At 45.2% G+C, this 24,305-nt stretch overlaps 1 protein-coding gene across 6 annotated transcripts in view; it reads left to right on the top strand.

Moving 5' to 3' along the window:
- Positions 1-23,397, top strand: part of LOC119963301 (protein ZGRF1-like) — a 144,206-nt gene extending 120,809 nt beyond the window's left edge. For all 6 annotated transcript variants that reach the window (XM_038792188.1, XM_038792186.1, XM_038792187.1 and 3 more), the window contains 3 exons: positions 3,206-3,363; positions 13,034-13,103; positions 22,899-23,397. In XM_038792188.1, coding sequence (XP_038648116.1) covers positions 3,206-3,363; positions 13,034-13,103; positions 22,899-22,903 — 233 coding nt within the window. In that variant the 3' untranslated portion in view covers positions 22,904-23,397. The remainder of the gene's footprint in view (positions 1-3,205; positions 3,364-13,033; positions 13,104-22,898) is intronic.
- The last annotated feature ends 908 nt before the right edge of the window (positions 23,398-24,305 follow it).

Here is a 24,305-nt window from a genome sequence, read left to right as displayed (position 1 = left end):
GCAGTGCTAACGACTGCTACCATGCCACTCATATTAAGTAGTATGTCCTAAATCCTGATACCTTGAAAAAGCCCAAAACCCTTTCAGTTGTTATTATGGCCCTGGTTTTCACAGAGCCAGGTTGACTCCGAAGATGTTTACAAATGGCAGGGTCACCCAATTCCAGGATTTCTACAGTCAATTTTTTTTCTGGCTCAGGATAAAGGCGTGGTTAGCAAGCCTCCAACCTGCACCCCAAGCATGGCTGGACCGATTGCAGTAGTCGGCATTGCATGCACCTCGCAGTTTTCGTGGGATCGGACAGCTTCCGGTTGACTTGTGGTTCATGGTCCTTCAGAGGGATCGTGAACCTTTGTGTGGATTCGGAAACCTTGTGAAAGATAGTGAAGGGGGAGAGAATTGTGAGAGTGAAGTGTTTAAACTGTAGGATTTTTTTTTTTAAAATCTACTTTTTCACTAGCTTTTTAGGAGCAGGAATCAGGCCTCAGCAATCAGTCACTTAGGCCTTGTCCCCCATTAAACATAAGAATTTAAAAGGGCCTCGCAGCTGTTAGCTATCAGTCGGAACTTCATGGCAGCCATTGCTGCCTTAGAGCTCACAATCCCAAAATCTCATCTCGGGCCCATACTGGAGGTCGTGACCCACAGTTTGGAAAGCCTGAGTTTATATTAAAGTTAATGCACCATTTACCCTACTGATATATATTTTATTGAATTCATTTTTTTTTTAGCTCTAAAGTAACCTTCTGAGATTAAACATACCCTGCTCATTTGGTATTTCCTGTGAATTTAACTAGCTTGCATTGAACTCCACAATTAATTTTTTTTTAATTTAAAGAATCTTTTTCTTTCAATTAATGGCAATTTTTTTAGTGAGGCCAATCCACCTACCCTGCACATCTTTTGGGTTGTGGGAATGGGACTCATGCAGACACTGGGAGAATGTGCAAACTCTACACAGACAGTGACCCGGGACTGGGATTGAGCCCAGGTCCTTGGCGCCGTGAGGATGCAGTGCTAATCACTGCCCCACAGTGCAGCCCTAACTGCACAATTCAATTTGTTAATACAAATGAAATTCCAAATTGTGATTGTTCGGGCAATCCATAAATTCCTTCCCCTTGGCCTTGAACTCACTGCTGAAATCTCTAGCCGCTGTGTCCTAGCCTTCCAGTTTCTTATCCATTCCTTGTTTGCACATTGCTTTAAGCTTAAGTAACATTTTTTTCCTGTTGCCACTCATCAAAGGCTTTAATGGAAATCTGAAAAATATTCTTGTCATCCAACATTTCACTGTTTATTGAAGTTCATTAATGGTTGGAAAACCATAGACACTTCCCTGATTTTCTGATGAACGGGGTTTAAAATTCAAAGCGATATGGGCATCACTAGCTGGGCCAGCATTTATTGCCCATCCCTCATTTCCCTTGAGTTCAGTGCCTTGCTGGGCCATCTCTTTTCTTAGTATGTGCTTGGCCCAAGAGTGGCACAGATCTCTGAAAACGTCACAGCTATGTTGCAACTTATTTCCTCGAAATGATGTCTCCAACATTTCACAATCATTTCTTCCTCTCTCGCATTTGTTCAATGCTATTGTGATCCATGGACCTCTCTTCTGACCCTACAGAGCTTCAAATGCTTCATGTTGTGTGTTACTTCTCTCTGCCCTCCCCCCCCCCCACAACTTGCCATTCCCCTCTCTTCCCCTGTACCCCCCATAGAGTTCCGTAGACTTCACGTATTCTCTGACATTCTTTCCCATATCTCAAAACCACAGACTTCTTTACCACCCTCAGTCTTTTCTTCCATCTAAACTCTTACGGCTTTTAAAATCCAATCTTGACCTCACCCTAACATTACTATCTGCTGAAATGCTGTAACATTCAGCACAGATTTTTCTGACTTCCTGTAGTCAGAGGGAAGAATTCTCCCATCTGGGACTAAGTCCCTTGGCCATGCCATATATTCCGGGTCCTACCTCATTAATTATGCATCAGGGGTTTAGCAGGGCAGGCGTGATTGCCTGCGTCCTGCTGCCATATCTGGGTGCCATATTTAAAAAGCGCCCAACAATACTATCCCACCGTTGAAGAAAGAAGGTAGATCTCCTGGGGCGAAAAAAGATGCATCTCCATTAACACACTGAGGCAGGAAGATTGACCTCTTCGATGACACTGAAGCCGGAAGATCCTTCTGATAGATGCTCCCCCATCCAGTGCTGTGGTGATCCAAGGTCGCTGGTGGCCTCCATCATTTAACTCCAGCCTTATGCATGCCACGCATGTTCTGGACCAATGTGTTTTCCCGCTGGCATTGCGGAGAATCTGTGGGGGGAAGATCCGGTTGGGCCATCATCTGCATCCCATTAGCAGGATGGAATCGGTTTGTCACCGACCACCACCGAATTTCCTGATCCACCATGATGGGCACCAGCAGAAGATCCCGTGGGAAATTCACACCGGCATAAAACTGATTTTTGGGCCCCTGCCAAATTCTTCCCTCCCCATCCACCACTGAACCTGCCGACAAGGGAATGGGAGAATTCCGCCTTCGGTTGAGAAATTGGCAGAATCCTTGGAGAAAAAACATAAATGGCCATTTTCGGTTGTTCATGTGTTTCTCTTAAGGGTTCAATTGGTTTCTACTGAAGTTATAGCTGCGGACCTGCAGAACTCTCAAGGAATTTCAAGATCACCTTGTGTATTTTGTTTACTGTTTTTAGGCCTGTTGTCGTCAGGCAGGACAGCTACTAAAATATTGAAATTGATTAATGTAGCATTATAGTGTAGCCATGTTTCCATTGCAGTACTGACATGATTACATTATCTCTGTTTTGGATATTAATTGGAATTCATCAGCAGAAGTATTGTGTGATAATTATTTTTGTTTTGCCTTTTTATGGACATGCAACGTAAGGTTTATTTGTGAAATGTGCCGCTTCTTATGTTCACAGTGGAATCTTGTTAACCACACCTCTGTGGCTTGGGGTGTACAAAACATTTGTTCTTATTCCAAGTTCTATATGAAAGTAAAAATAAAACTCTGCGAATGATGTGATATTTCTTCTGAGAAAATATCTGGAATCATTTTTTGTTGTTGAATAAAACGTATTAATTTTACGAGTTCTTGAATCAGAACAACATTTTCAAAGAAGGAAATCTGTCTAGGTAACTGACATTAGTGACATAGTATTTGTTCCCCCTAGTGAGAGAAAATGGCGTGCAACATGCATACCAGTGTGAGCCACAACTGGAAAAGATCATGAAATGTTATAGTGACCAGATGTTGGCAGAGAAGGGCCAAACACAACGAAAAAACCCGAAGTCCAGAAACAAGTCTATTCCACTTGAAGAGGATAACAAAGTAAGAACTTTAATACTCTGTTATTACATTTTTCTGATTCATTAGCCAACTGAACACCTTTTTGAAGCTTCTTGCTGTCGTTCTGTCACAATGAGTGTTACTTAAGTCTTTTTAAAAATAAATTTAGAGTATCCAATTCTTTCTTTTCCCAATTAAGGGACAATTTAGCGTGGCCAATTCACCTACACTGCACTTCGTTTTGGGTTGCGGGGGTGAGACCCACGCACATGGGGAGAATGTGCAAACTCCACATGGACAGTGACCCAGGCTCGGGCCCGGGACCGAACCTGGGCCCTCAGCTCCGTGGGAGCAGTGCTAACCACTGAACCACTGTGCTGCCCTTCCTTAGAGAAATCTAGTTATTTTCCCAACTCTGCACCAGATTAGCTAAAAATGGCTAAATTTGCAAGGTCTGAATACCGCTGAGAATATGGACCCAATTTACTTGACGTTGGGCCAACTCTGGAGGCCTTTAAAAATGGCAGGTGGAACCACTTTTCCAGCATCAGCAAATTTCATCTCCATGGGATAATGATTCAGTAGGGCCATCTAGACAAACAGATTGTCTGGCTATCTATTTCTGTTGATACAATTCACACTTGTGACTTGTAAATGATGGACAGAATTCCTAGTTTCTGACCTGCTCCATGTAGCCACCTCCTTCTGCCTCCTTCTAGTTAAGTTTCTGGTCAGTGCTAGACCCTAAATGGTGGGGAATTCACTGATGGTAATGCCATTGAACATCAATGGGAGATGGTTATATTTCCTTTTGTTGGAGATGGTTATTGTCTGGCAGTTACATGGCTCAAATGACACTTGCCACTTATCAGCCCAAACCTGAATGTTCTCCAGGTATTGCTGCATGTGGGCATGATCTGCTTCAGCATCTGAGGAATTGCAAATGGTACTGAGCATTATGCAATCATCAGCAAACATTCTTGCTTCTGACCTTACAATGGAGGGAAGGTCGTTGATGAAGCAGCTGAAGATGTCTGAGCCTTGGACACTATGCACAGTAACACCTGCAGCGATGTCCTGGAGCTGACATGATTGGTCCCCAACAATCACAACCATTATCCTTTGTGCTAGGTATGACTCCAATAAAGGGAGAGTGTTCCACTGATTCCCATTGACTTCAGTATTGCCAGGATTCCTTGATGCCATACTTGGCCAATGCTGTTTTGATGCCAAGGTGATGTCAGAAGGTGAAAAGCTAGAAACAGCAGAGGTCCAAAAAGACTTGTATGTCCAGGTACATAGGTCGTTAAAATGTCATGAACAGTTACAGAAAATAATCAAAAGGCTAAAAGAATGCTGACCTTTCTATCTGGAGGACTAAAATACAAAGGGATTGAAGTTGTGCTTCCGCTATACAAATCCCTGGTTGGATCACGCAAGGAGATTGTGTTCAGTCCTGAACACCACACCTTATGAAGGTTTTACTGGCCTTGAATAAGTGCAATGTAGACTTATTAAAATAAGACCTGGACTCCATGGGTTAAATTATGAGGAGAGATTACGCAAACAAGTGTTGTATTCCTTGGAATTTAGAAAATATAGGGGCGATTTTATTGAAGCTTTCAAGGTATTAATGGAAGAAGGGTAGATAAAGAGAAGCTATTTCTGCTGGTTGAGGAGAGCAGTCTAAAATTAGAGCCAGATCTTCTAGGAGTGAAATTAAGAAACATTTATTTGTGCAAAAGATGGTAATAGTTTGAAACTCTGTTCCACCAACAAACAGCAATTCATCCTACATTAATTGATAAAACCAACAAACAGCAATTGGTAAACCCTGGTAGATTTTTGTTCGTGGGAGGTATTGAGGGATATGGGGGAAAAGGCAGATATATAGAGCTAGGCTGAGGAGCAGCTATGATCTCAGTGAAACATGCTTGAGGGGCTAGCCTTGTTCCTATGTTCCTGCCTCCATCCCCTCTTTTCAAATGCCTCCTAAAACTTTTCTTCATCCACCAAACCTTTGGTCCTGACCCTAATCTTTTGTTAGCATGTTTTTCTTGCTTGGCATCGACTTTTTTCCCGCTTAGTAAAGCACAGTGTTGACTTTCCTAATGTGAGGAATGGTGTAAATTGGTTAGTTTTGATAATAATTCGATGTTATAGACTTGATGTGTTTCCCGCCTTTTCCGTGTTGTAATTGGCAGCTTAAATCAAGTAATGAAATTCATTAAATACCCTGGTAGTTTACATTGAAGAAGGTGTGAATCTGAATAACTCTAAATGTGAATTTGAATCAATCTGAATGGGAATTTGAATCAATCTGAATCAGTCTGAATGGGAATCTGAATCAATTTGAAAATGAATCAATCATTCTAAATGGGAATCTGAATCATTCTAAATGGGAATTGTAATCAATCTGAATGGGAATCTGAATTAATCTAAATGGGTATTGGAATCAATCTGTATGGGAAGCATGGGTGGGACGGTGGCACAGCGGTTAGCACTACTGCCACAAAGGGCCATGAACCCGCGTTCAATTCTGGCCTTGGGTGATAGTCTGTGTGGAGTTTGCACGTTCTCCCCGGTTCTGCGTGGGTTTCCTCCAGGTGCTCCGTTTTCCTTCCATAGTCCATGAAATGTGCAGGTTAGGTGGATTGACCATGCTAAATTGCCCCTTAGTGTCCAACGGTTAGGTAGGGTTCAAGGTATAGGGCAGGAAGTGGTCTTAGATAGAGTGGGAATCTTTCAGAGTGTCGGCGAAGACTTGATGAGTCCAGTGGCGGCCTCCTGCACTGTAGGGATTCTAATAATCTTTATTAGAGTCACAAGTAGGCTTACATTAACACTGCAATGAAGTTACTGTGAAATCCCCTGTTTAGGTACACTGCGGGAGAATTCAGAATGTCCAGTTCACCTAGCAAGCACGTCTTTTGGGACTTAGGAGGAAACCGGAGCAGACATGGGGAGAACATGCAGACACCGCACAAACAGTGACCCAAGCGGGGAATCGAACCTGGGTCCCGGGCACTGTGACGCAACAGTGCTAGCCACTGTGCCATGTGCCGCCCATGCTTCCCATACATATTGATTCCAATACCCATTTAGATTAATTAAAATTCCCATTTAGAATTGTTCAGATTCCCATTTAGAATTCAAATTCATTTTCAGATTGATTCCAATACATATTCGGATTGATTCAGATTCCCATTTAGAATGATAAAGATTCATTTTCAGATTCCAATACAGATTTATTCCAATGCCCATTCCTATTGATTCAGATTTCCATTCAGATTCTATGAATTAAATTAATCTGAAACATTCTAAATGGGAAGTTAAATCAATCTGAATGGGAATCTTTTTTAAAAATTTCCGATTAAGGGGCAGTTTAGCTTGGCCAATCCACCTACCCTGCATATCTTTGTGTGGTGGAGGTGAGACCCACGCAGACACGGGGATAATGTGCAAACTCCACACGGACAGTGACCCGGGGCCTGGATCGAACCTGGGTCCTCGGTGCCTTGAAGGAGCAATGCTAACCACTGCACCACTGTGCCGCCCTTTGAATCGGAATCTGAAACAATCTGAATAAGTATTGGAATCAATCTGTATGGAAATCTGAAAATGTGTCTTAATGAATGAATCTGAATGGAAAGCTGCAAATGAGTTTGTTCTGTGAGATTATGTGCAGGAATTTAGTTGACAGAAAGAGCTGCAGTTCCCCTACATTCCAGGTAGTGGCACTGCAAGCTATCAAAAACCAATGAGTTTTCATCCAGTTTTGCAGATTAAAATATCAACCGATTGTACAGGGATATTTACTTCTGTCCCATTTTGAAATGCTCTGAGGGTGAAAAAGAAGCAAATAAACTGTTTTAAAATGTATCTCTTTGACATTTTTTTCTTGGGCAATATTTGAAGTGGCGCTGAGGAGTTTCAAATTCAGAACTAGTACAGGCAGTGCTAAGACTTGAAAGTAATTCTTGGAAACCATGTCGTAAGTCGAAACGTCGTACGCCCGAACCGATTTCCCCATAGGAACAATGTCAGAAATGAGGGATTAGTTCTGTCAGTGGAGCTAGACAACATTTTAACCAGCAAATTGTGACCTTATTTCCCTCGGGCTTTTAGACATTTGCTCAATGCACTCAGAGATCTCTGCCGGTGGGCCGCAACGACCATTCTCGCCGCTGGTTTAGCTCAGTTGGCTGGACAGCTGGTTTGTGATGCAGAGTGAGGCCAGCAGTGCGGGTTTAATTCCCGTACCGACTGAGGATATTCATGAAGGCTCTGCTTTCTCAAGCTTGCCCCTGGCCTGAGGTGTAGTGATCCCCAGGTTAAATCACCACTAGTCAGCTCTCTCCCTCAAAAGGGAAAGCAGCCTATGGTCATCCAGGACTATGATGACTTTACACTCCATAATTGGCTGAGCAAAAGGCTTCAGACCACAGGCGTGAAAGATCCCGTTGTAGTCAATGGGAGATCAACCAGTAGGGCAAGGCAGGATTTTTACCGGCGAATTTCAGCTCCATTTCCTGGTTTATCAGAAACTGCTTTCCGGCTTCTGGCTCAATCTTGGTCAGGCAGCGCGCTGCCGGTGGACCACCATGTCCATTCTCCATAGCGACCTTCCGCCCCTGAGTTACGGCCTGGTGACTGAAGGTTGCAGGAGCCCGGTGTTTCAGTGGGAGGTTTCACAAACCACCCCAGGTTGTTATTGAAACGGTGGGCTGCTATAGCATTGTAAAGTCAAAATCGACGTCAAAATTCGAAACAAGCACAATTTTTCAACGTCATAAGTGCTATGCATTGTATCTCGAGCGTCGTAAAGACGAGGGTTGCCTGTATATCAGAGGTTGTTTGACATACTGCATTTAAGGAAACAAACAGAGAACTTCTGACTACTCTGCTAAAAGATGCAAAGTATGGTGCTCTATGAAATGGGTATGATGGTATCTATGCTTGATTATAAACCTGTACTCCCTCCGCTGGCAATAGAACCTTCAAACATTTACCTCAAGAATAGCAAATGATATGCAACAGCTTTGACAATGTGTATTTAGATAACGGCCTGTAACATAATAAAACTTCACAGGGTGCTTCACAGAAATGTTGTGAAGCAAAATATGACACTGAGCCGCATGAGGCAACATCAGTGCGCTTCACGGAATCATAAACATTAACGCCACATAAGGAGATTATTCAGCCCATTGTGTCCATGCCAGTGGACGAGGATCTGTCCAGTCTAATCCCACTGTCCTGCATTTGCTCTGCATCCCTACAGGCCATGGCGCTTCAAGTCGATGTCCGAGGTTATTTTAAGACGTGTGGAGTTTTTGCATCTACCAACTTTTCAGCAGCGAGTTCCAGATTTCTACCACCCTCTGGGTGGGAAAAATATGTGTTCATCTCCTTTCTAATGGCTTGTGTGCAGAGGAGAGAAGGATGGCATTTGTGCTCGGTCGCAGTGAGGCATGGGCTGTGAGGTGCTGTTAGGGAGATGAATGAGTAGAGCTACAAGGTGTGTTGGCCTGACTCATGTTGTTCAGAAAAATGCTGAGCATGTCAGAGTGTGGGGATTGGCACCTCATCTTTCCTGCCCTCCCAAGTTCCTGATCTCCAGATTGGAGGGAACATGCACTGGTCCAGCTGCAGACTCATTCAGCTACTTCTGTTCACGCTTCCTTGATTGGAGAGGTTGTCCTGCTTCTCCAGTCTTTGGGAGAGCTTACCTCACTGATGTCCTTCAAGTGGGTCTCCAGGTAAGAGTGAGAGAGTCCCCTCTTCAATCCTGTGGGTGCTGCAGCTTTTAAAATCCAGCTGTGTTTTTCTCAAACGTGCTTTGGACCCTTTGAGCAGAAATCCTTTCTTTGACATCTCATCCGCCCGCTTTACCCTAATTGGTTGGGGACCCTGAAAACAGACTCTTAATTGGTTCTGGAAGGCCTGCTAATCCAGTTCATGAGCAGTAAATTGTCCCACTGTTGTACCAGAGACTAAGGCAGTATGATTTTGCCCATAGAGTCCATACTGTTTGTTTACTTCCTTAACAAAGTCAGTTCTGTTTTTGTGACCAGATGTCTCCATATATTGTTTCTTTTGTTAGTTGCCATTTTGCAGTTGAATATATTGTGCTAACATGGCATGGTAACATGTATATTAAGGGTCACATTCCCATTCTGGCAATTAAAAGAAATCTGTTGGAAATGTATTCTGATTCTTGATTTTCCATTCATGTTAAGTTGAGATATAATGGTTTACAAAATTGTATTGTTTAAATGCAACGATCAATGGGAGCGAAGGCAATTTCTTCCCATTCCCATTAAATGTAACTTAATGTCAGTTTTTAAGTTCCTAATATTTGAAGACAACATACTGCTCAAGGTTACTTACTCGGATTAATAGGTTTCTTTGAGAGCTGAACCCGGCACCTGTGGAGCAAATCAAAAATTTACGAATGTGAGATTTATACCCATTTTTTAAAATTTAAATCACAATCACAATAATGGATGTTGCATAAAGATAGATATTCCATGCTTCGATTTCTCTATTACTCCACTTTCACACAATATTCTATTGGAAAGTGGTCATTTTTGATGACGTCTCACATTGTCCTCTGTGTGCCTTTTACAATATTTGAATTTGCTCTGCCATCACAATTTAAGACTGATCTTCCTGTGCTATTAACTGCTATAATACTTCAATAAGATCACTTCTCATTTGCCACCTTTTGAGCCTGAAGAACCCAAATTAATGAAGTCTTTCCTCTAACAGTAGGGGCCAGTCTCGGGGTTCTTCTCCTTGTGATAGTTTCCCATCCATCTCTTCGTTTCTCTAGGTTTCCACGGGTCGACCATTGTGGTTATTGGAGAGGATTAGGAGGACCCTATGAAAATGTGTTAATAGCATGAATGCTTTTCTTATGTCAACTTACTTGCATAACAATAATAATAATCTTTATTGGTGTCACAAGTAGGCTTACATTAACACTGCAATGAAGTCACTGTGAAAATCTCCTAGTTGCCACATTCTGGCGCCTGTTTAAGTACACTGAGGGAGAATTCAGAATGTCTAATTCACCTAACAAGTACGTCTTTCAGGACTTGTGGGAGGAAATTGGAACATCCTAAGGAAAACCACGCAGCCACGGGGAGAATGTGCAGACTACGTACAGACAGTGACCCAAGCCGGGAATCGAACCCAAGTCCCTGGCGCTGTAAAGCAACAGTGCTAACCACTAATCTACTGTGCCACCCAATTATCCTTGGCTCCATGTGCAGCTCAGGACTGGTGTGGGAAACTTGCTTAATGAACTATGAAATTTCTGTAATTTAAGTGGAAATGGTTGTTTAATGCAATGATGCCTTAAGAAAGCTTCAAAAGGCTGAAGGGTGCAAGGACTAAAAGACGACTGAAAAAACTAAATAAAAGGAACGGCAAAATGGAGACGTAAACCAGATCAACAAATGACCGAACACTAAACTCTCATTTTGGTGGCTGTTGCAATGGAGGTGGTTACAAGGAGATTTCCTTGTCTTTTGCATCTCTAGGCACCATCTCCATCTGACTGAGGGAGGAAGGTTTGAACCTGCAGTTGGTCCTTATTGTCGCTATCTGTGCCGGTCCTAAGCTATATGTTAGCTGCAGGTGCTCTTGCACCAGATGACAAATGAGCTTGTCTCTGCTGCTCCAAAGGTTGTGCTGCAAGTTTATTCCAGGTAAAGGCTGTGGGTCTGGAGTCACATGCAGGCCAGACCAGGTAAGGACAGCAGATTTCCTTCCCTAAAGGACATTAGTGAGCCAGGTGGGTTTGTATGACAATCGACAGTGGTTTCATGGGCACCATTAGATTTATAATTCCAGATTTTTTTTATTGAATTCAAACTTCACCATCTGCAGTGGCGGGATTTGAACCTTTGTCCCCAGAGTATTACTGTGGGTCCCTGGTCTACTAGTCCAGTGACAATACCACTGCGCCACAAGCTCCCCCGGACAGTGACCTGGGGCCGGGATCGCACCCGGGTCCTCGGCGCGTGAGGCTCAGCAGTTCTAACCACTTGCTACCATGTCACCCCGCCTTACTCTGCCATTTAAATACATTTCTCCATTTGGCTGATCATTGCTATGCATCTGTTCTATGTGGGCATGAAGTTCACCCTGCATTCTGCTCAAACGCTATTGGAAAATAGAATTCATGGTAAAATGATGTCCCCACCTGCCAATTTCAATATTACAATGAAGCACTCGTATACTTCAAGAATTAAAACATGCATGTCAAAGTAGGCAGAGATCCAATAGAGATATCCATCCACTTTTTCACCCCAAACTACTTTCTGTATCTACCGACACACAACTGAGGTAGAAATTTGGCTGTGACCAATTACTCTTATCTAGAACGTGTATTTTTTAAAAATGATTTGGCTTACATTGTCCATATTCACAGGCAGTTTGAAACGTCTTGGAAGGAGTTGCTAAAATTTGCAATTGATCAGCTTCCCGTATTAATGGATGATCCAGCACAGTTTATTGAAAGTGGTATTTGCCTTTAAAATGGGGCACGTTCTTGCAGCTACTGCTTCTTTATCCACCTGGTTAGTCAGCTATATTAGGTAGACTGCTATGTCTTTCATTCACTGTGGCAAAACAGTGATAATGCACAGCAGATGCTAGTAATGATTCTGCTGCCCATTTAATCATTCCTGCCTTCCATCCTGTCACAGAACTTTCTTTTAACGCTTTCTTCTGAGCCCACCACTTTCCTTGCACCTGTACTTGTTTAAGACCTGGTACACTTGTAACATTTGCCCCAGTTCTGCCAAAAAGTCACAGACTTGAAACATCAGAGGATTTTTTTTTTTACCTAACTGATCCACAGGGAATTAGTTGGTCCAAAGTTGTAGAGAATCCACAATCTAGGGTTCCCTGACACACTGTAGAGCTTTAACTACCCGTGTCAGTGATTAGTGCCCTGTCCGACATCCGGTTACAGGGAAGAGGCAGGGAAATGGCACAAAGCCATAATACTCATTTGGGGAGCCGATGCAGACACAATGGGCCAAATGGCTGCCTCCTGTGCTGGGGGGGGAGGGAGGGGGGGAAGAGTGGAGTGGGGAGGGGGAGCGTGGGGGGGGGGAAGAGTGGAGTGGGGGGGGGGAAGAGTGGAGTGGGGAGGGGGAGAGTGGGGGGGAGAGTGGAGTGGGGGGGGACGTTTCCTTTGTTTTGGGCTGAAGGGACATGTATATTTATTCATTGCTAATGACAGGTGTTAATTTATTTTTCTTTTTTGCATACATGGGGGGGGGGGGGTTTGTTCTTTTCTTGATATTTTTTGTTACTAATATTTTGTGAAAACGTTAATAAAAATTATTTTTAAAAAAAAACAATTCTGTGATTCTGCTCAACTTATTTTTCAGACCATTTCTTTTAATTGAAGCTTCAACCTGTAAGCTCTTTCTCTCCACGGGTGCTGGCTGCCCTAAGTATTTCCAGCTTTTTCTGTGAATATATTAATGCACTTATTTAATTACAAGGGCAGTACAAGACTCTGGAGGAGTACAGCTTCAAACTCAGTGCAGTAAACTTTTATCTGCTGTTATGTCACAGTCTAAAGTTAGTCATTGTGTCAGCTGAAATTGATTAAAATGCAATTTGTATCAATTCCGTATATTTAAGTATGACCTGGCATCTGTTAAACTAAAGTTTTTTTTTTCCACAGGCCGTTGATACCACAGAAGAGGTTGAAGGAAATAAAACACCTGAGGCGCAGGATTACACAAATTATCCAGGTAGACAGTCAAATGGAAGATGATTTAGTTCATAACTGCACATGTGTACTACCACTATATACACAAGCACTCCTTTCCCAGTTGAGAGCACACACTTTCCTTTGTGCATCAAAGCTATTGACTTGGAAATTGGTTTGCTTCTGAACTCAGCAGTAAACTCAATGGAGGTCATGAACCGCTGCGCTGAAATGGATACACAAGAGAAACATAATGGAGACCTGCTTGCAGGACTGAGATGTGACCGACATGCTGGGGATGCTAGTCGTGCCCAAAGAGCCCATATGACAGTCCTAAAGAAGGTGAACATGCACAGGCAGGAATAGCAGCAACGTGTGTCGATTGAGTTGTGGGGACAGCTTTGAGTGGAGGCTATGAATGATTTCAAAAGAAAATTGGATGGAGATTTGAAAGAAATAAGCTTGCAGGGCTACAGCGATACAGTAGGGAATGGGACTGATTGGATAGCTTGAAAGAGCCAACATGGACTTGATGGGTTGAAAGGCCTCTTTTTTGTTTGTGCTGTAGACCACATACTGCACACTTTTCAGGTTACTAGCAGGCACTGAAAGGTCCAATGTGGCAGGCAGTGTGTACATGTTCATTCTGCACCGGATATATGCTGCACTCCATATGACTTGGAGTCTGCAGTAGTTACCAAGAGCGCCTGTCTGCAGTAGCGCACAGCTGTAATGTGAAGCTGGGAAGAGCACTCAAAGATCCTTTTGTTCCCAAAGTCAGATTAGTAAAAAAAACTGTTTTCCTCAACCTCCAGCAGTTCCTTTAAAGAGAGTCTGTTTCACAACATTTTTCTGAGAAAACAGGCAACAGCACGCATGGCACCAGGGTATGGCCAGTCAGGATCCAGCTTTGTAAAGGACCCTAAAATCAGTCTTAACTGCACATCCCAATTTGCATTGCCTAACAGTTTCAGGCAGATGCTCTTGGTTAATTACTGCACACCCTCAGCAATGTGGAATGCAGCGCAAAACGAGCACATGCACACTGCCTGCCACATTGGACCTTTCTGTGCCTGTTGCTTGTCTGAAAAATAGATGCCGCGTGATCTCATTTCTAAACCATTTTCTGTCATTGAGGAACAAAAAGAGGCCTTTCAGCCCATCAAACCTATGTCAGCTCCCTGAAGAGCCATCCAGTCAGAACCATTTCAATTTCCATAAGCCCACAAGTTTATTTCCCTCAAGTGCCCATTCAATTTTTAAAAATTATTCATGGCCTTTGCTTCCACCACTCTTGTAGGTGGGAGTTCCAGGTCACTCTGTGTGGAAAAGTTCTTCCTCACATTCCACTGCATCTCTTGCCCCAGAACTTGAATCTGTGTCCCTTAATCCTTGTGTCATCAACTAATGACAACAGCTTTTCTTTGTCTACCTAATTTAACCCCATCATAATCTATTAAATCTCCCCTAAATCTCCTTTGCTCCAAGGAGAACCATCCCAGCTTCTCCAACCTAACCTTGAACTTACAATCACTCATCCTGGAACCATTCTGGTAAATTTGCTCTGCAGTCTCTCTGTAGCCTCACATCCTTCCTGGAGTGTGGTGATCAGAAATGGATGCAATATGTTCAAATATAATTCAGTTTATCTGCCTTGAACCAAAAGATTGCCTTTTGAATAAACAAGTTGGACCCATTGTACTGCACAATATTTGGACAGCCTTCCGAGAAGGTTGTTTGAGGTGGTGGTCATTCCGCCTCAAATTTTCTACCCTTCCCTTAGCTGAGTTCATGGCAGAATAGAGGTAGGCAATGGATCAGAAGACCAATTCATCAGACATTTTTACAGCAATCCCATGTTTCTGCTGGAAGGAATCAGTGATTTACGAGCCCTTCTATGGACAGTTGTATTTTTTCCCCGATGTATTCTTTGGCATTATGCAGCATTCCAATGCTGGATACAGCAAAACCTACACTAATTAATCTGTGCAGGACTCTGTACCAGATTGAATGGGCCGAATGGCCTCCTCCTGCACTGTAGGGATTCTATAATTCTACAATCACCTAGCCCATGAAAACAGGCTGCCAAAAATCACGAGGCACAAAATGCAGCATTGGGGTTATTCATAATTAAACACTTTTGGGGTCAAGCGACACAGACTCAATTTTCTGTATGTCTCTTTGGAGCAGCAGTTTTGTATCTCTGTTGCCATTCCCATTCACTCCTTGAGTCTTTCAAAAAGATTAAACGGATACTTTGGAGTCGGTGCATAGCATTAGCAACTTTGAAGGGGTTGAATCGGTGGCGGCTGTGAGGGAGTAGGTCGCATACTTGGTGGCTCCCGCTCTGGCCAGGCTTTTGGACCTTTTTACCTGACTTTTTCGTGGTTTTGAGTCTTGATTTGGAAAGTGCGGACATTTAAGTACTGGATCCACACAGTGGTGCATGGAACGGAGAACCCCAAGGGACCGTAAGGGAAGAAACAGAAAGATAAGCAAGGGCTGGGTAGAAGTGGCTGCTGAAGTTAACATGGCCGAGGTTCGGACTCCTGCTGCGATGGCCCAGCCATCGATGGAGAAACTGATGCAGATCATTCAAGACGGCTTCGCCAGACAGAAATGAGATTGTCTCGACCCAATAAAGGAGTCGATTGATCGAATGGAACGTAGGCTGGATGCCCAGGATCGGACGATCCAGAAGTTGGAGAAAGCGCTGGTGGACCAGGAGGAACGCCAAATGGTGGTCGAGCTGGAGGTGGGGATACTGAAGGATCAGCAGAAGAGGCCGTTAGAAAAAGTGGAAGTGCTGGAGAACAGTGCACGCCGACAGAATGTGAGAATTGACCGTCTCCTCAAAGGGGCTGATGCGGGCGCTTTTGTGATAAATATGTTCCAGAAGCTTCTGGGGGAGAGGGCTTTTCCCCAGCCGCTGGAGGTGGAAAGTGCGTACAGGGCGATGGCGAGGAAGCCACGGCCGGGGGACCCCCCCAAGGGCGATGGTGGTGCTGTTCCACAGATTACTGGATAAAGAGTGTGTCCTCCAGTGGGCCAAACGTACCCGGGGCTGGAAATGGAACAATAGTAGACTGCGTGTCTATCAGGACCTGAGTGTGTAGCTGGCCAGAAAGAGGGCAGGCTTCAGGTAGGTGAAGGAGATCCTGTTTAAGAGGAAAGTGAAATTTGGGCTCCTCTACCCGAAGCACCTCTGGGTCACCCATGAGGACCAGCACCACTACTTTGAATCGCCCAAAGAGGCAATGGACGTTGCCAAGAAGAAGGATCTGGCGCAGAACTGAGGAATTTTTCGGACTTAAGCGGCAGCGTCTTTCTCTTTTTTTTCTTTTTCGAACGATGTATATATATGGTTTGCTTTCTTTTTTGTTTGTCTTTGAAGTTTGGGTGAAGACAGGGGAGTAAAAGATATTCAGTCATTGGGGTTTTTTGGTGTTTTGATGGGGGTGGTTGGTGCGGGATTTCTATGTTTTATTTCAATTACTTTAATTTGCACTAGTGAGGGGTGTGCTGTGGGAGTCTCTGTCTGTCTTGGGCTGTCTCCTATGGCAATTAGGAGATTGTTAGCTCTTGATTTGATGAGGGAAGTGGTTTTGATTGGCGGGTGGAGGCGTGGGGGAGTAGGGAACAATAGGTGAGAGACTTTGTAGCGACGGAGGCGAGGGCCACTAGGCTAGCCGGGTGAGCTAGTCCACGGAAGCACAATGGGGGGTGTATACTGGTTCAATACAGGGCAGGGCTTGGGTGATAGAGTGATGTTGCTAGGGGAGGTGGGGGGAGCTATTCTGCTGACAAGGGGAGGGACTTGGGCCTGGGGATGGAGAGGAGGTCTGGGGTGGGGGCTGCCTGGAGGCGGGCAGTTGGTGGCGCGACGCATGGGCGGGGGTGGGGGGGGGCAGAAAGGGATGGCTAATCGGTTGGGGGGGGGGGGGGGGGGGCACACCAGGCTGATCACCTGGAATGTTAGCGGGCTGAATGGCCTGTCAAGAGGCCCCGTGTGTTTGCATACCTGAGGGCTCTGAAGGCAGACGTGGTGATGCTGCAAGTGACGCACCTGAAAGTGGCGGATCTAGTTAGGCTGAGGAAGGGTTGGGTGAGTCAGATCTTCCATTCGGGGCTGGATACTAAAACGAGAGAGGTGGCGATTTTAATTAATAAGCGGGTGCAATTCCAGGCGGGTAGTATTGTTTCGGACGGGGGGGGGGGGCCGTTATGTCATGGTGAGCGGTAAGCTGGAGGGGAGGAAGGTGATATTGGTTAACGTCTATGCGCCAAACTGGGACGATATTGATTTAATTAGGAGGGTACTGGGGTAGATACCGGATTTGGACTCGCACAAGCTGGTGATGGGAGGGGATTTTAATACGGTTATCGACCCCGGCCGAGACCGGTCGTGCTCGAGAACGTGGAAGGTGCCAGCGATGGCAAAGGAGTTGATATGGTTCATGGAGCAGATGGGGGGGATTGACCCATGGAGGTTTAGACAGCCGATGGCCAGGGAGTTTTCTTTCTACTCGCATGTACACAGAGTGTATTCCCGGATCGACTTTTTCATTTTGAGTAGGGATCTGCTGGCGGTGGTCGTGGACACAGGGTACTCGGCCATCACTATCTCGGACCGTGCCCCACATTGGGTGGAACTGCAGGTCACTGAGGAGAGCTTCCAGCACCCGCAGTGGCAATTGGACAAGGGCCTGTTGGCGTTTGAGGTGGTGTGTGAGAGAGTAAGGAAGTGTGCTGGACTACCTGCAGGTCAACGACACTGGGGAAGTCTCAGCAGCGGTGGTCTGGGAGGCGCTGAAGGCAATGGTGAGAGGGGAGTTGATTTCAATCCGAGCTCATAAAGACAGGACGGATAATGCAGAGACTGACCAACTGATCAAGGGGATCCTACGGATAGATAGGAGGTATGCGGTGACCCCGGGGTGGAACTGTTAAGGGAGCGTCAAAGGCTGCAGGCGGAGTTTGGGGTACTGTCCACGGGCAAGGCAGTGGAGCAGCTTAGAAAGGCGAGGGGGACGCTGTATGAATATGGGGAGAAGGCCTGCAGAATGCTGGCACAGCAGTTGAGGAAGTGGGAGGCGGCCAGGGGAATCAATAAGGTGGTCGACAGGGATGGGAACCTAGTAGGGGATTCGGCTGGGTGAAATAGGGCGTTCAGGGATTTTTATAGTGGACTTTACCGCTCCCGAGGGGATGAAACGCTTTTGGACGGGCTGACTTTCCCAAGGGTGGGCAGGGCGCAGGTGGGTGAGTTGGGGGCTCCAATTACGACCAAAGAAATTTCTGAGGGCGTGAAGGCAATGCAGTCAGGCAAAGCTCCGGGGCAGGATGGGTTCCCTGTAGAACTTTACAAGAAATTTTCGGGAATATTAGGGCCGTTGCTGGTTAAGGCTTTTAACCAGGCGAGGGATAGAGGGGTGTTGCCCCCAACGATGTCACAGGCCACCATTTCGTTAATATTGAAGCGGGACAAAAACCCGGAGCTGTGTGGGTCCTACAGGCCGATCTCGTTGCTCAATGTGAACGCTAAGTTGCTGGCCAAAGTGTTGGCCTCCAGGATTGAAGATTGTGTGCCGGAGGTGATTATGGAGGACCAAACCGGATTTGTCATGGGTAGGCAGTTGGTGGCCAATATTAGAAGGTTGCTTAATGTGATTATGATGCCCCCGGAGGGTAGGGAAGTAGAGGTAGTTGTGGCCATGGATGCAGAGAAGGCATTTGACCGGGTAGGATGGGACTATTTATGAGAGGTGTTGGGACGCTTTGGGTTTAGTAGGGGCTTTATCGACTGGGTCAGGCTGCTGTACCAGGCTCCGGAAGCTAGTGTAAGGACAAGAAGACGACCTTGGACTATTTTAGGCTGTACCGGGGATGTCCCCTCTCCCCGCTGCTGTTTGCGCTAACCATCGAGCCGTTGGCAATTGCTCTGAGAGCTTCTAGGGGCTGGAAAGGGCTGGTTCGGGGGGGGGGGGGGGGGGGGGGGGGGGGGGGGGGGGGGGGGGGGGGGGGGGTGGAGCACAAGGTATCGCTGTATGCGGATGATTTACTCCTATATGTGGCGGATGCAGGGACAGAGATGAGGGAGATTATGACGATTCTGGGGGAATTTGACCGGTTTTCAGGATACAAACTGAATATGACGAAGAGTGAGATGTATGTAGCCCAGGCAAGTGGCCAGGAGGGTCGGCTGGGAGAGCTACCGTTCAGGTTAGTGAGGGACAGCTTTAGATATCTGGGGATACAAGTGGCGCGCGACCTGGGCCGGTTACACAAGTTGAACTTGACCCGGCTGGTTGAGCAGATGAGGGGTGAGTTTCGGAGATCGGAGGCACTCCCGCTATCACTGGCAGGGAGGGTGCAGACGGTTAAGATGACGATATTGCCGAGATTTGTATTTGTGTTCCAATGCCTCCCGATTTTCATACCCAAAAATATTTTAAGAGGATCAACAAAATCATTTTGGGCTTTGTTTGGGTGGGTAAGTCACCACGGTGAAAAAGGTGATGCTCGAGAGGAATCAGGGGGAGGGGGGGCTTGCCCTGCCAAATTTTAGTAATTATTACTGGGCGCCCAATATTGCGATGATAAGGAAGTGGGTGGTGGGGACGGGGGCAGCTTGGGAGCAGATGGAAGCGGCCTCATGCAGGGGCACCAGCTTAGGGGCACTGATAGAGGCACCATTGCTATTCCCATCGGCGAGATATTCCACCAGTCCCGTGGTGGTGGCGGCCCTGAGGATCTGGGGTCAGTGGAGGAGACTTGTTGGTGTAGTGAGGGCGTCGGTTTGGTCCCCAATATGCAACAATCATCGGTTCACTCCGGGGAGCTTAGATGGGGGATTTCAGGTCCGGCAAAGGGCGGGGATTGAGAAAATGAGGGACTTGTTTCTGGAAGGGAGCTTTCCTAGCTTAAGGGCGCTGGAGGAGAAGTTCAGGCTGACAGCAGGGAATGATTTCAGATATCTACAGGTGCGGGACTTTCTGCGCAGGCAGCTACCATCCTTCCCACTCCTGCCACGAAGAGGGATTGAAGATAGGGTAGTGTCTAGGGGATGGGTGGGGGAGGGGAGCATCCCGGACACCTACAAAGAATTAATGGGGGCGGAGGAGTCGCATTTAGAGGAGCTGACGCATAAGTGGGAGGAGGAACTGGGGCGTTAGATGGAGGACGGCCTATGGGCGGAGGCGCTGAGCAGGGTCAACGCGACCGCTACATGCGCAAGGCTCAGCTTGAACCAGTTTAAGGTGGTGCACCAGGCACACATGACAGCGACCCAGATGAGTAGATTTTTTGGGGTGGAAGACAAGTGTGTCAGATGTGCGGGTGGACCAGCGAACAATGTCCATATGTTCTGGGCATGCCCAAAACTTAGGGGATATTGGCAGGGGTTCACAGATGTCATGTCCAGGGTATTGAAGACAAGAGTGGAAATGAGTCCGGGGTAGCGATCTTTGGGGTGTTGGAGGGCCCGGGTGTTCAGGAGGAGGGAGAGGCAGATGTTCTGGCCTTTTCCTCCTTGGTAGCCCGGCGACGGATACTACTGGCTTGGAGGGAGTCTAGGCCTCCGAGGTCAGAGGTCTGGTTAACCGACATGGCGAGCTTTCTCGGCATGGAAAAGATCAAGTTCGCCTTGAGAGGGTCGGTGTCAGGGTTCGCCCGGAGGTGGCAACCAGTCATTGACTTCTTCGCGGGGAATTAATCATCAGCTGGGGGCTAGGGTAGTATAGAGTAGGGGGTTAAATAGGCGGGCCTTGGAGGGACAGATGTCGGCGGCTGTTTTTTGACTACTGTTCTTTGTACTCTATTGTTTTTGTACTGTGGTTGTTTGTTATGCCAAAAATACCTCATTAAAAATTGTTTGTTTAAAAAAAAACTTTGAAGGGGTTGAGTCGGGCATTGATTCTGATTGCTCCATTGACTCAGGGAAGTATGAGTCTATTGGGGCATTGCACTGCCAGTATGGCCCTGTTTGTTTACCAAAGATTTTTAAAATCCCATCAGGATAGGTAGATATGGCAGCCAACACAAGACAGCTTCAACTTGAGGGGCAGACAGTTAAGCAGCGTGTTGTCTTTAAAAAATACCTTTAATACTCCTATATAAAACATTGATGGTTTCAGGACAAGCTCAACTTTCAGAGACTATAATATAAAATGGAAGTAACATTGCTTTAACATTGCCTCAGTGAGAGAATTTATTCAGTTTGCTGTGACTATCATCCAGTTCTAAAGACCTACAAATCAGATCTGAATGGGGCTCAATTGCAGAGACTGTTGCCAATGGTTTTCCATAGTTGTTTATCTATAAAATCAACAAAATGACAAACAGCTTCAGAAAAACGTTAACGAGGGCAGCACGGTGGCCTAGTGGTTAGCACAACCGCCTCACGGCGCTGAGGTCCCAGGTTCGATCCCGGCTCTGGGTCACTGTCCGTATGGAGTTTGCACATTCTCCCCGTGTCTGCGTGGGTTTCGCCCCCACAACCCAAAAATGTGCAGAGTAGGTGGATTGGCCATGCTAAATTGCCCCTTAATTGGAAAAAATAATTGGGTAATCTAAATTTTTTTTTAAAACGTTAACAATTCAAGAGTACACCTGACAGTGGGAACAAATATGACGATATGGGGTTTGTAATTTAAGCAGTTGGTACCCACAACATTCCTTCACTCATATTGGAAGATGAATTCTTTTTTAAAATTATTGATTCTCCAATTTTGCTGCCACCCTTTCACACCAACACCCCTTTACCTCCACTTGTTTACTGCCATTCATTTCAGCTTTGCTTTTTGTTATTATCAATTTTGCCTGCCCACACCATGTAATTACCCACATCTCACCAGCTTGAGCCTGCTCCTGGAGGAGTCCATTGGTAAATGCACAGGAACAGGTCCATGTCTCCCAAAGCTAAATGCTGGGATTACACCTCTGTTTACTGTACTTGGGAACTGTCTTGTAAGAGTTCTCTTTACACTCCATAAGAAAATAAACAAACTAAATGTTTGTGCAAGGTTTATAAATATATTGTTAGATGTTTTAATAGCAGAGTATAGAGTGCATTGTCAAGTAGAGGAGATCCGTATCAGAATACTGTGCAGAATGACACTAGCAAGATTGTATTAAGTCAACACAAATGCATTAATTTCACATTCACATAGCTTGGTCTGAAAAGAAAACACAGCTGGATTTTGAGTTGCAAGATGGAGTAATTCCAAATTGATCAAATAGAAATTAACCTGGAAGATGTAGAAGGCCAGGATAAGGTTCTGTCCCACTATATGCAGCAATAGAAAATGTGGATCAGCCTGATGAGGAATAGTCAGAGACTGTTTCTGTTGAAAGGAATTAATATTGATGTGGTTGTATTTAATTGTGCTTTTTATTGCCGCAGCGCATCTTTTGTAATTAGACTATATCAGATAAGAATTAGTTATCATTTAAACTACTCAAATCTGCATACAAATGCAACCCTCAACAGGAAGGTTGGACACTCTGTTCTCTGTTCAGCTGCTGTTCCCAATGATAATTTTGATTTGTAAGGTTTCCTCTCATTTAAATTACATTTGGATTAATCTGAAAAAGCAAAAAAGGTTCATACTAGGGAAACAGCGGACTCTGAAGTTGTATCTGGTGTAGTTAGAGCTCCTTCTAGTCTAGCTTTGTTTATTGTTAACAGGTTATGCCTGCTCCCATTCATTTTAGGGAGAACACTTTCAGGAGGCAGAATGAGAGGACACTTGCATCCATTTATTCTAGGTTAGATTTGGGTTTAAGAGGAGCAACAACAAATCTAAATCCACTGTGCTATGTTTTTATTTTATTTTAGAATGAATCAGTCGTAAAGATCTCCCGTTACCAACAGGCCCAAGAATTGATGAGAGTCAATCCATTTGCAATGAATGGACATGAGTGACCCACAATCACCTTTTGAAGAAACCAGAAATAAAACCACATGGCCGCTTCTGAATATTTACTTATTTGCATGCATGGTAATAATATTTTGGTAATTACAAACTTAAATACTGTAATTTTGGACGCCACTTTCCAGTATACTGTGAATACTTGTCTGGATTACTTGTTTGAATAATAGAAAATCAGTGTTCATATTGTATAGAATGGTTAAGAAGATTATCCAAACTTACCATAATAAAAGCTATGATAAATGTTATAAAATATATCAACAAAAATGAAACTTTTACAGATTGATAAATTATATGAGTTGTACAGAACACATTGAGAAATAAAAATGGATTAAATATCTATTTCTGTTATCAATTTCAATCATTTGTTTTGTTTTAAACATTAAAATAAAACCTTTCACTTCCAGTCATTCGGCATTTATTGTTTTCATACTTCAGTCGTTCCCTGTGATGTATATTTTTCGTATCAAGTGCGGCAACTGACATTTAATTTGTGAAGTGTAACGGGCAAAAAGCTACTAGTAGATGTCATGTTTTTTTTTAATAAACAATTTTATTGAGGTTTTTGGCTTTGTAAACAGTTACAGACATCAACAGAAATAAAGCAAAAAAGGCAAAAATGTGCAAACATCCACATACATTCAATACTCCAATCGTAACATACTGCACAAGGCCGCTCCTCTCCCACCGGTACTACCCGCCATTTTATCCCTCCTACTCTACTCTAACCCCCCTCCCTCCCCCCCCCCCCCCCCCCCCCCCCCCCGCTGACGCTCACTCTCCCGCAAAGAAGTCAATAAATGGTTGCCACCTCCGGGCGAACCCCTGTACAGATCCCCTCAAGGCGAACTTAATTTTTTCCATACCCAGGAAACTCGACATGTCCGCAAGCCACAACTCAGTCTTCGGGGGCTTTGAGTCCCTCCATGCCAATAGTATTCGTCGCCGGGCTATCAGGGAAGCAAAGGCCAAAACATTGGCCTCATTCTCCCCCTGGACTCCCGGGTCTTCCGAAACCCCAAAAATTGCCACCACTGGACCCATCGCCACCCTTGTTTTTAGCACCCGGGACATGACGCCCGCAAATCCCTCCCAGTACCCCCTAAGCTTAGGGCATGCCCAAAACATGTGAACATGGTTCGCTGGTCCTCCCGCGCACCTAGCGCATTTGTCCTCTATCCCAAAGAATTTGCTCATCCGAGCCACCGTCATGTGGGCCCGGTGAACGACCTTAAATTGAATCAGCCCAAGCCTGGCACATGTCGCGATCGAATTTACCCTACTCAGGGCCTCTGCCCACAGCCCGTCCTCCA

The sequence above is a fragment of the Scyliorhinus canicula genome, chromosome 3 (genome assembly GCF_902713615.1).
Source record: "Scyliorhinus canicula chromosome 3, sScyCan1.1, whole genome shotgun sequence".
NCBI lineage: Eukaryota > Metazoa > Chordata > Chondrichthyes > Carcharhiniformes > Scyliorhinidae > Scyliorhinus > Scyliorhinus canicula.
This window is presented reverse-complemented; position numbering and strand designations above follow the sequence as displayed.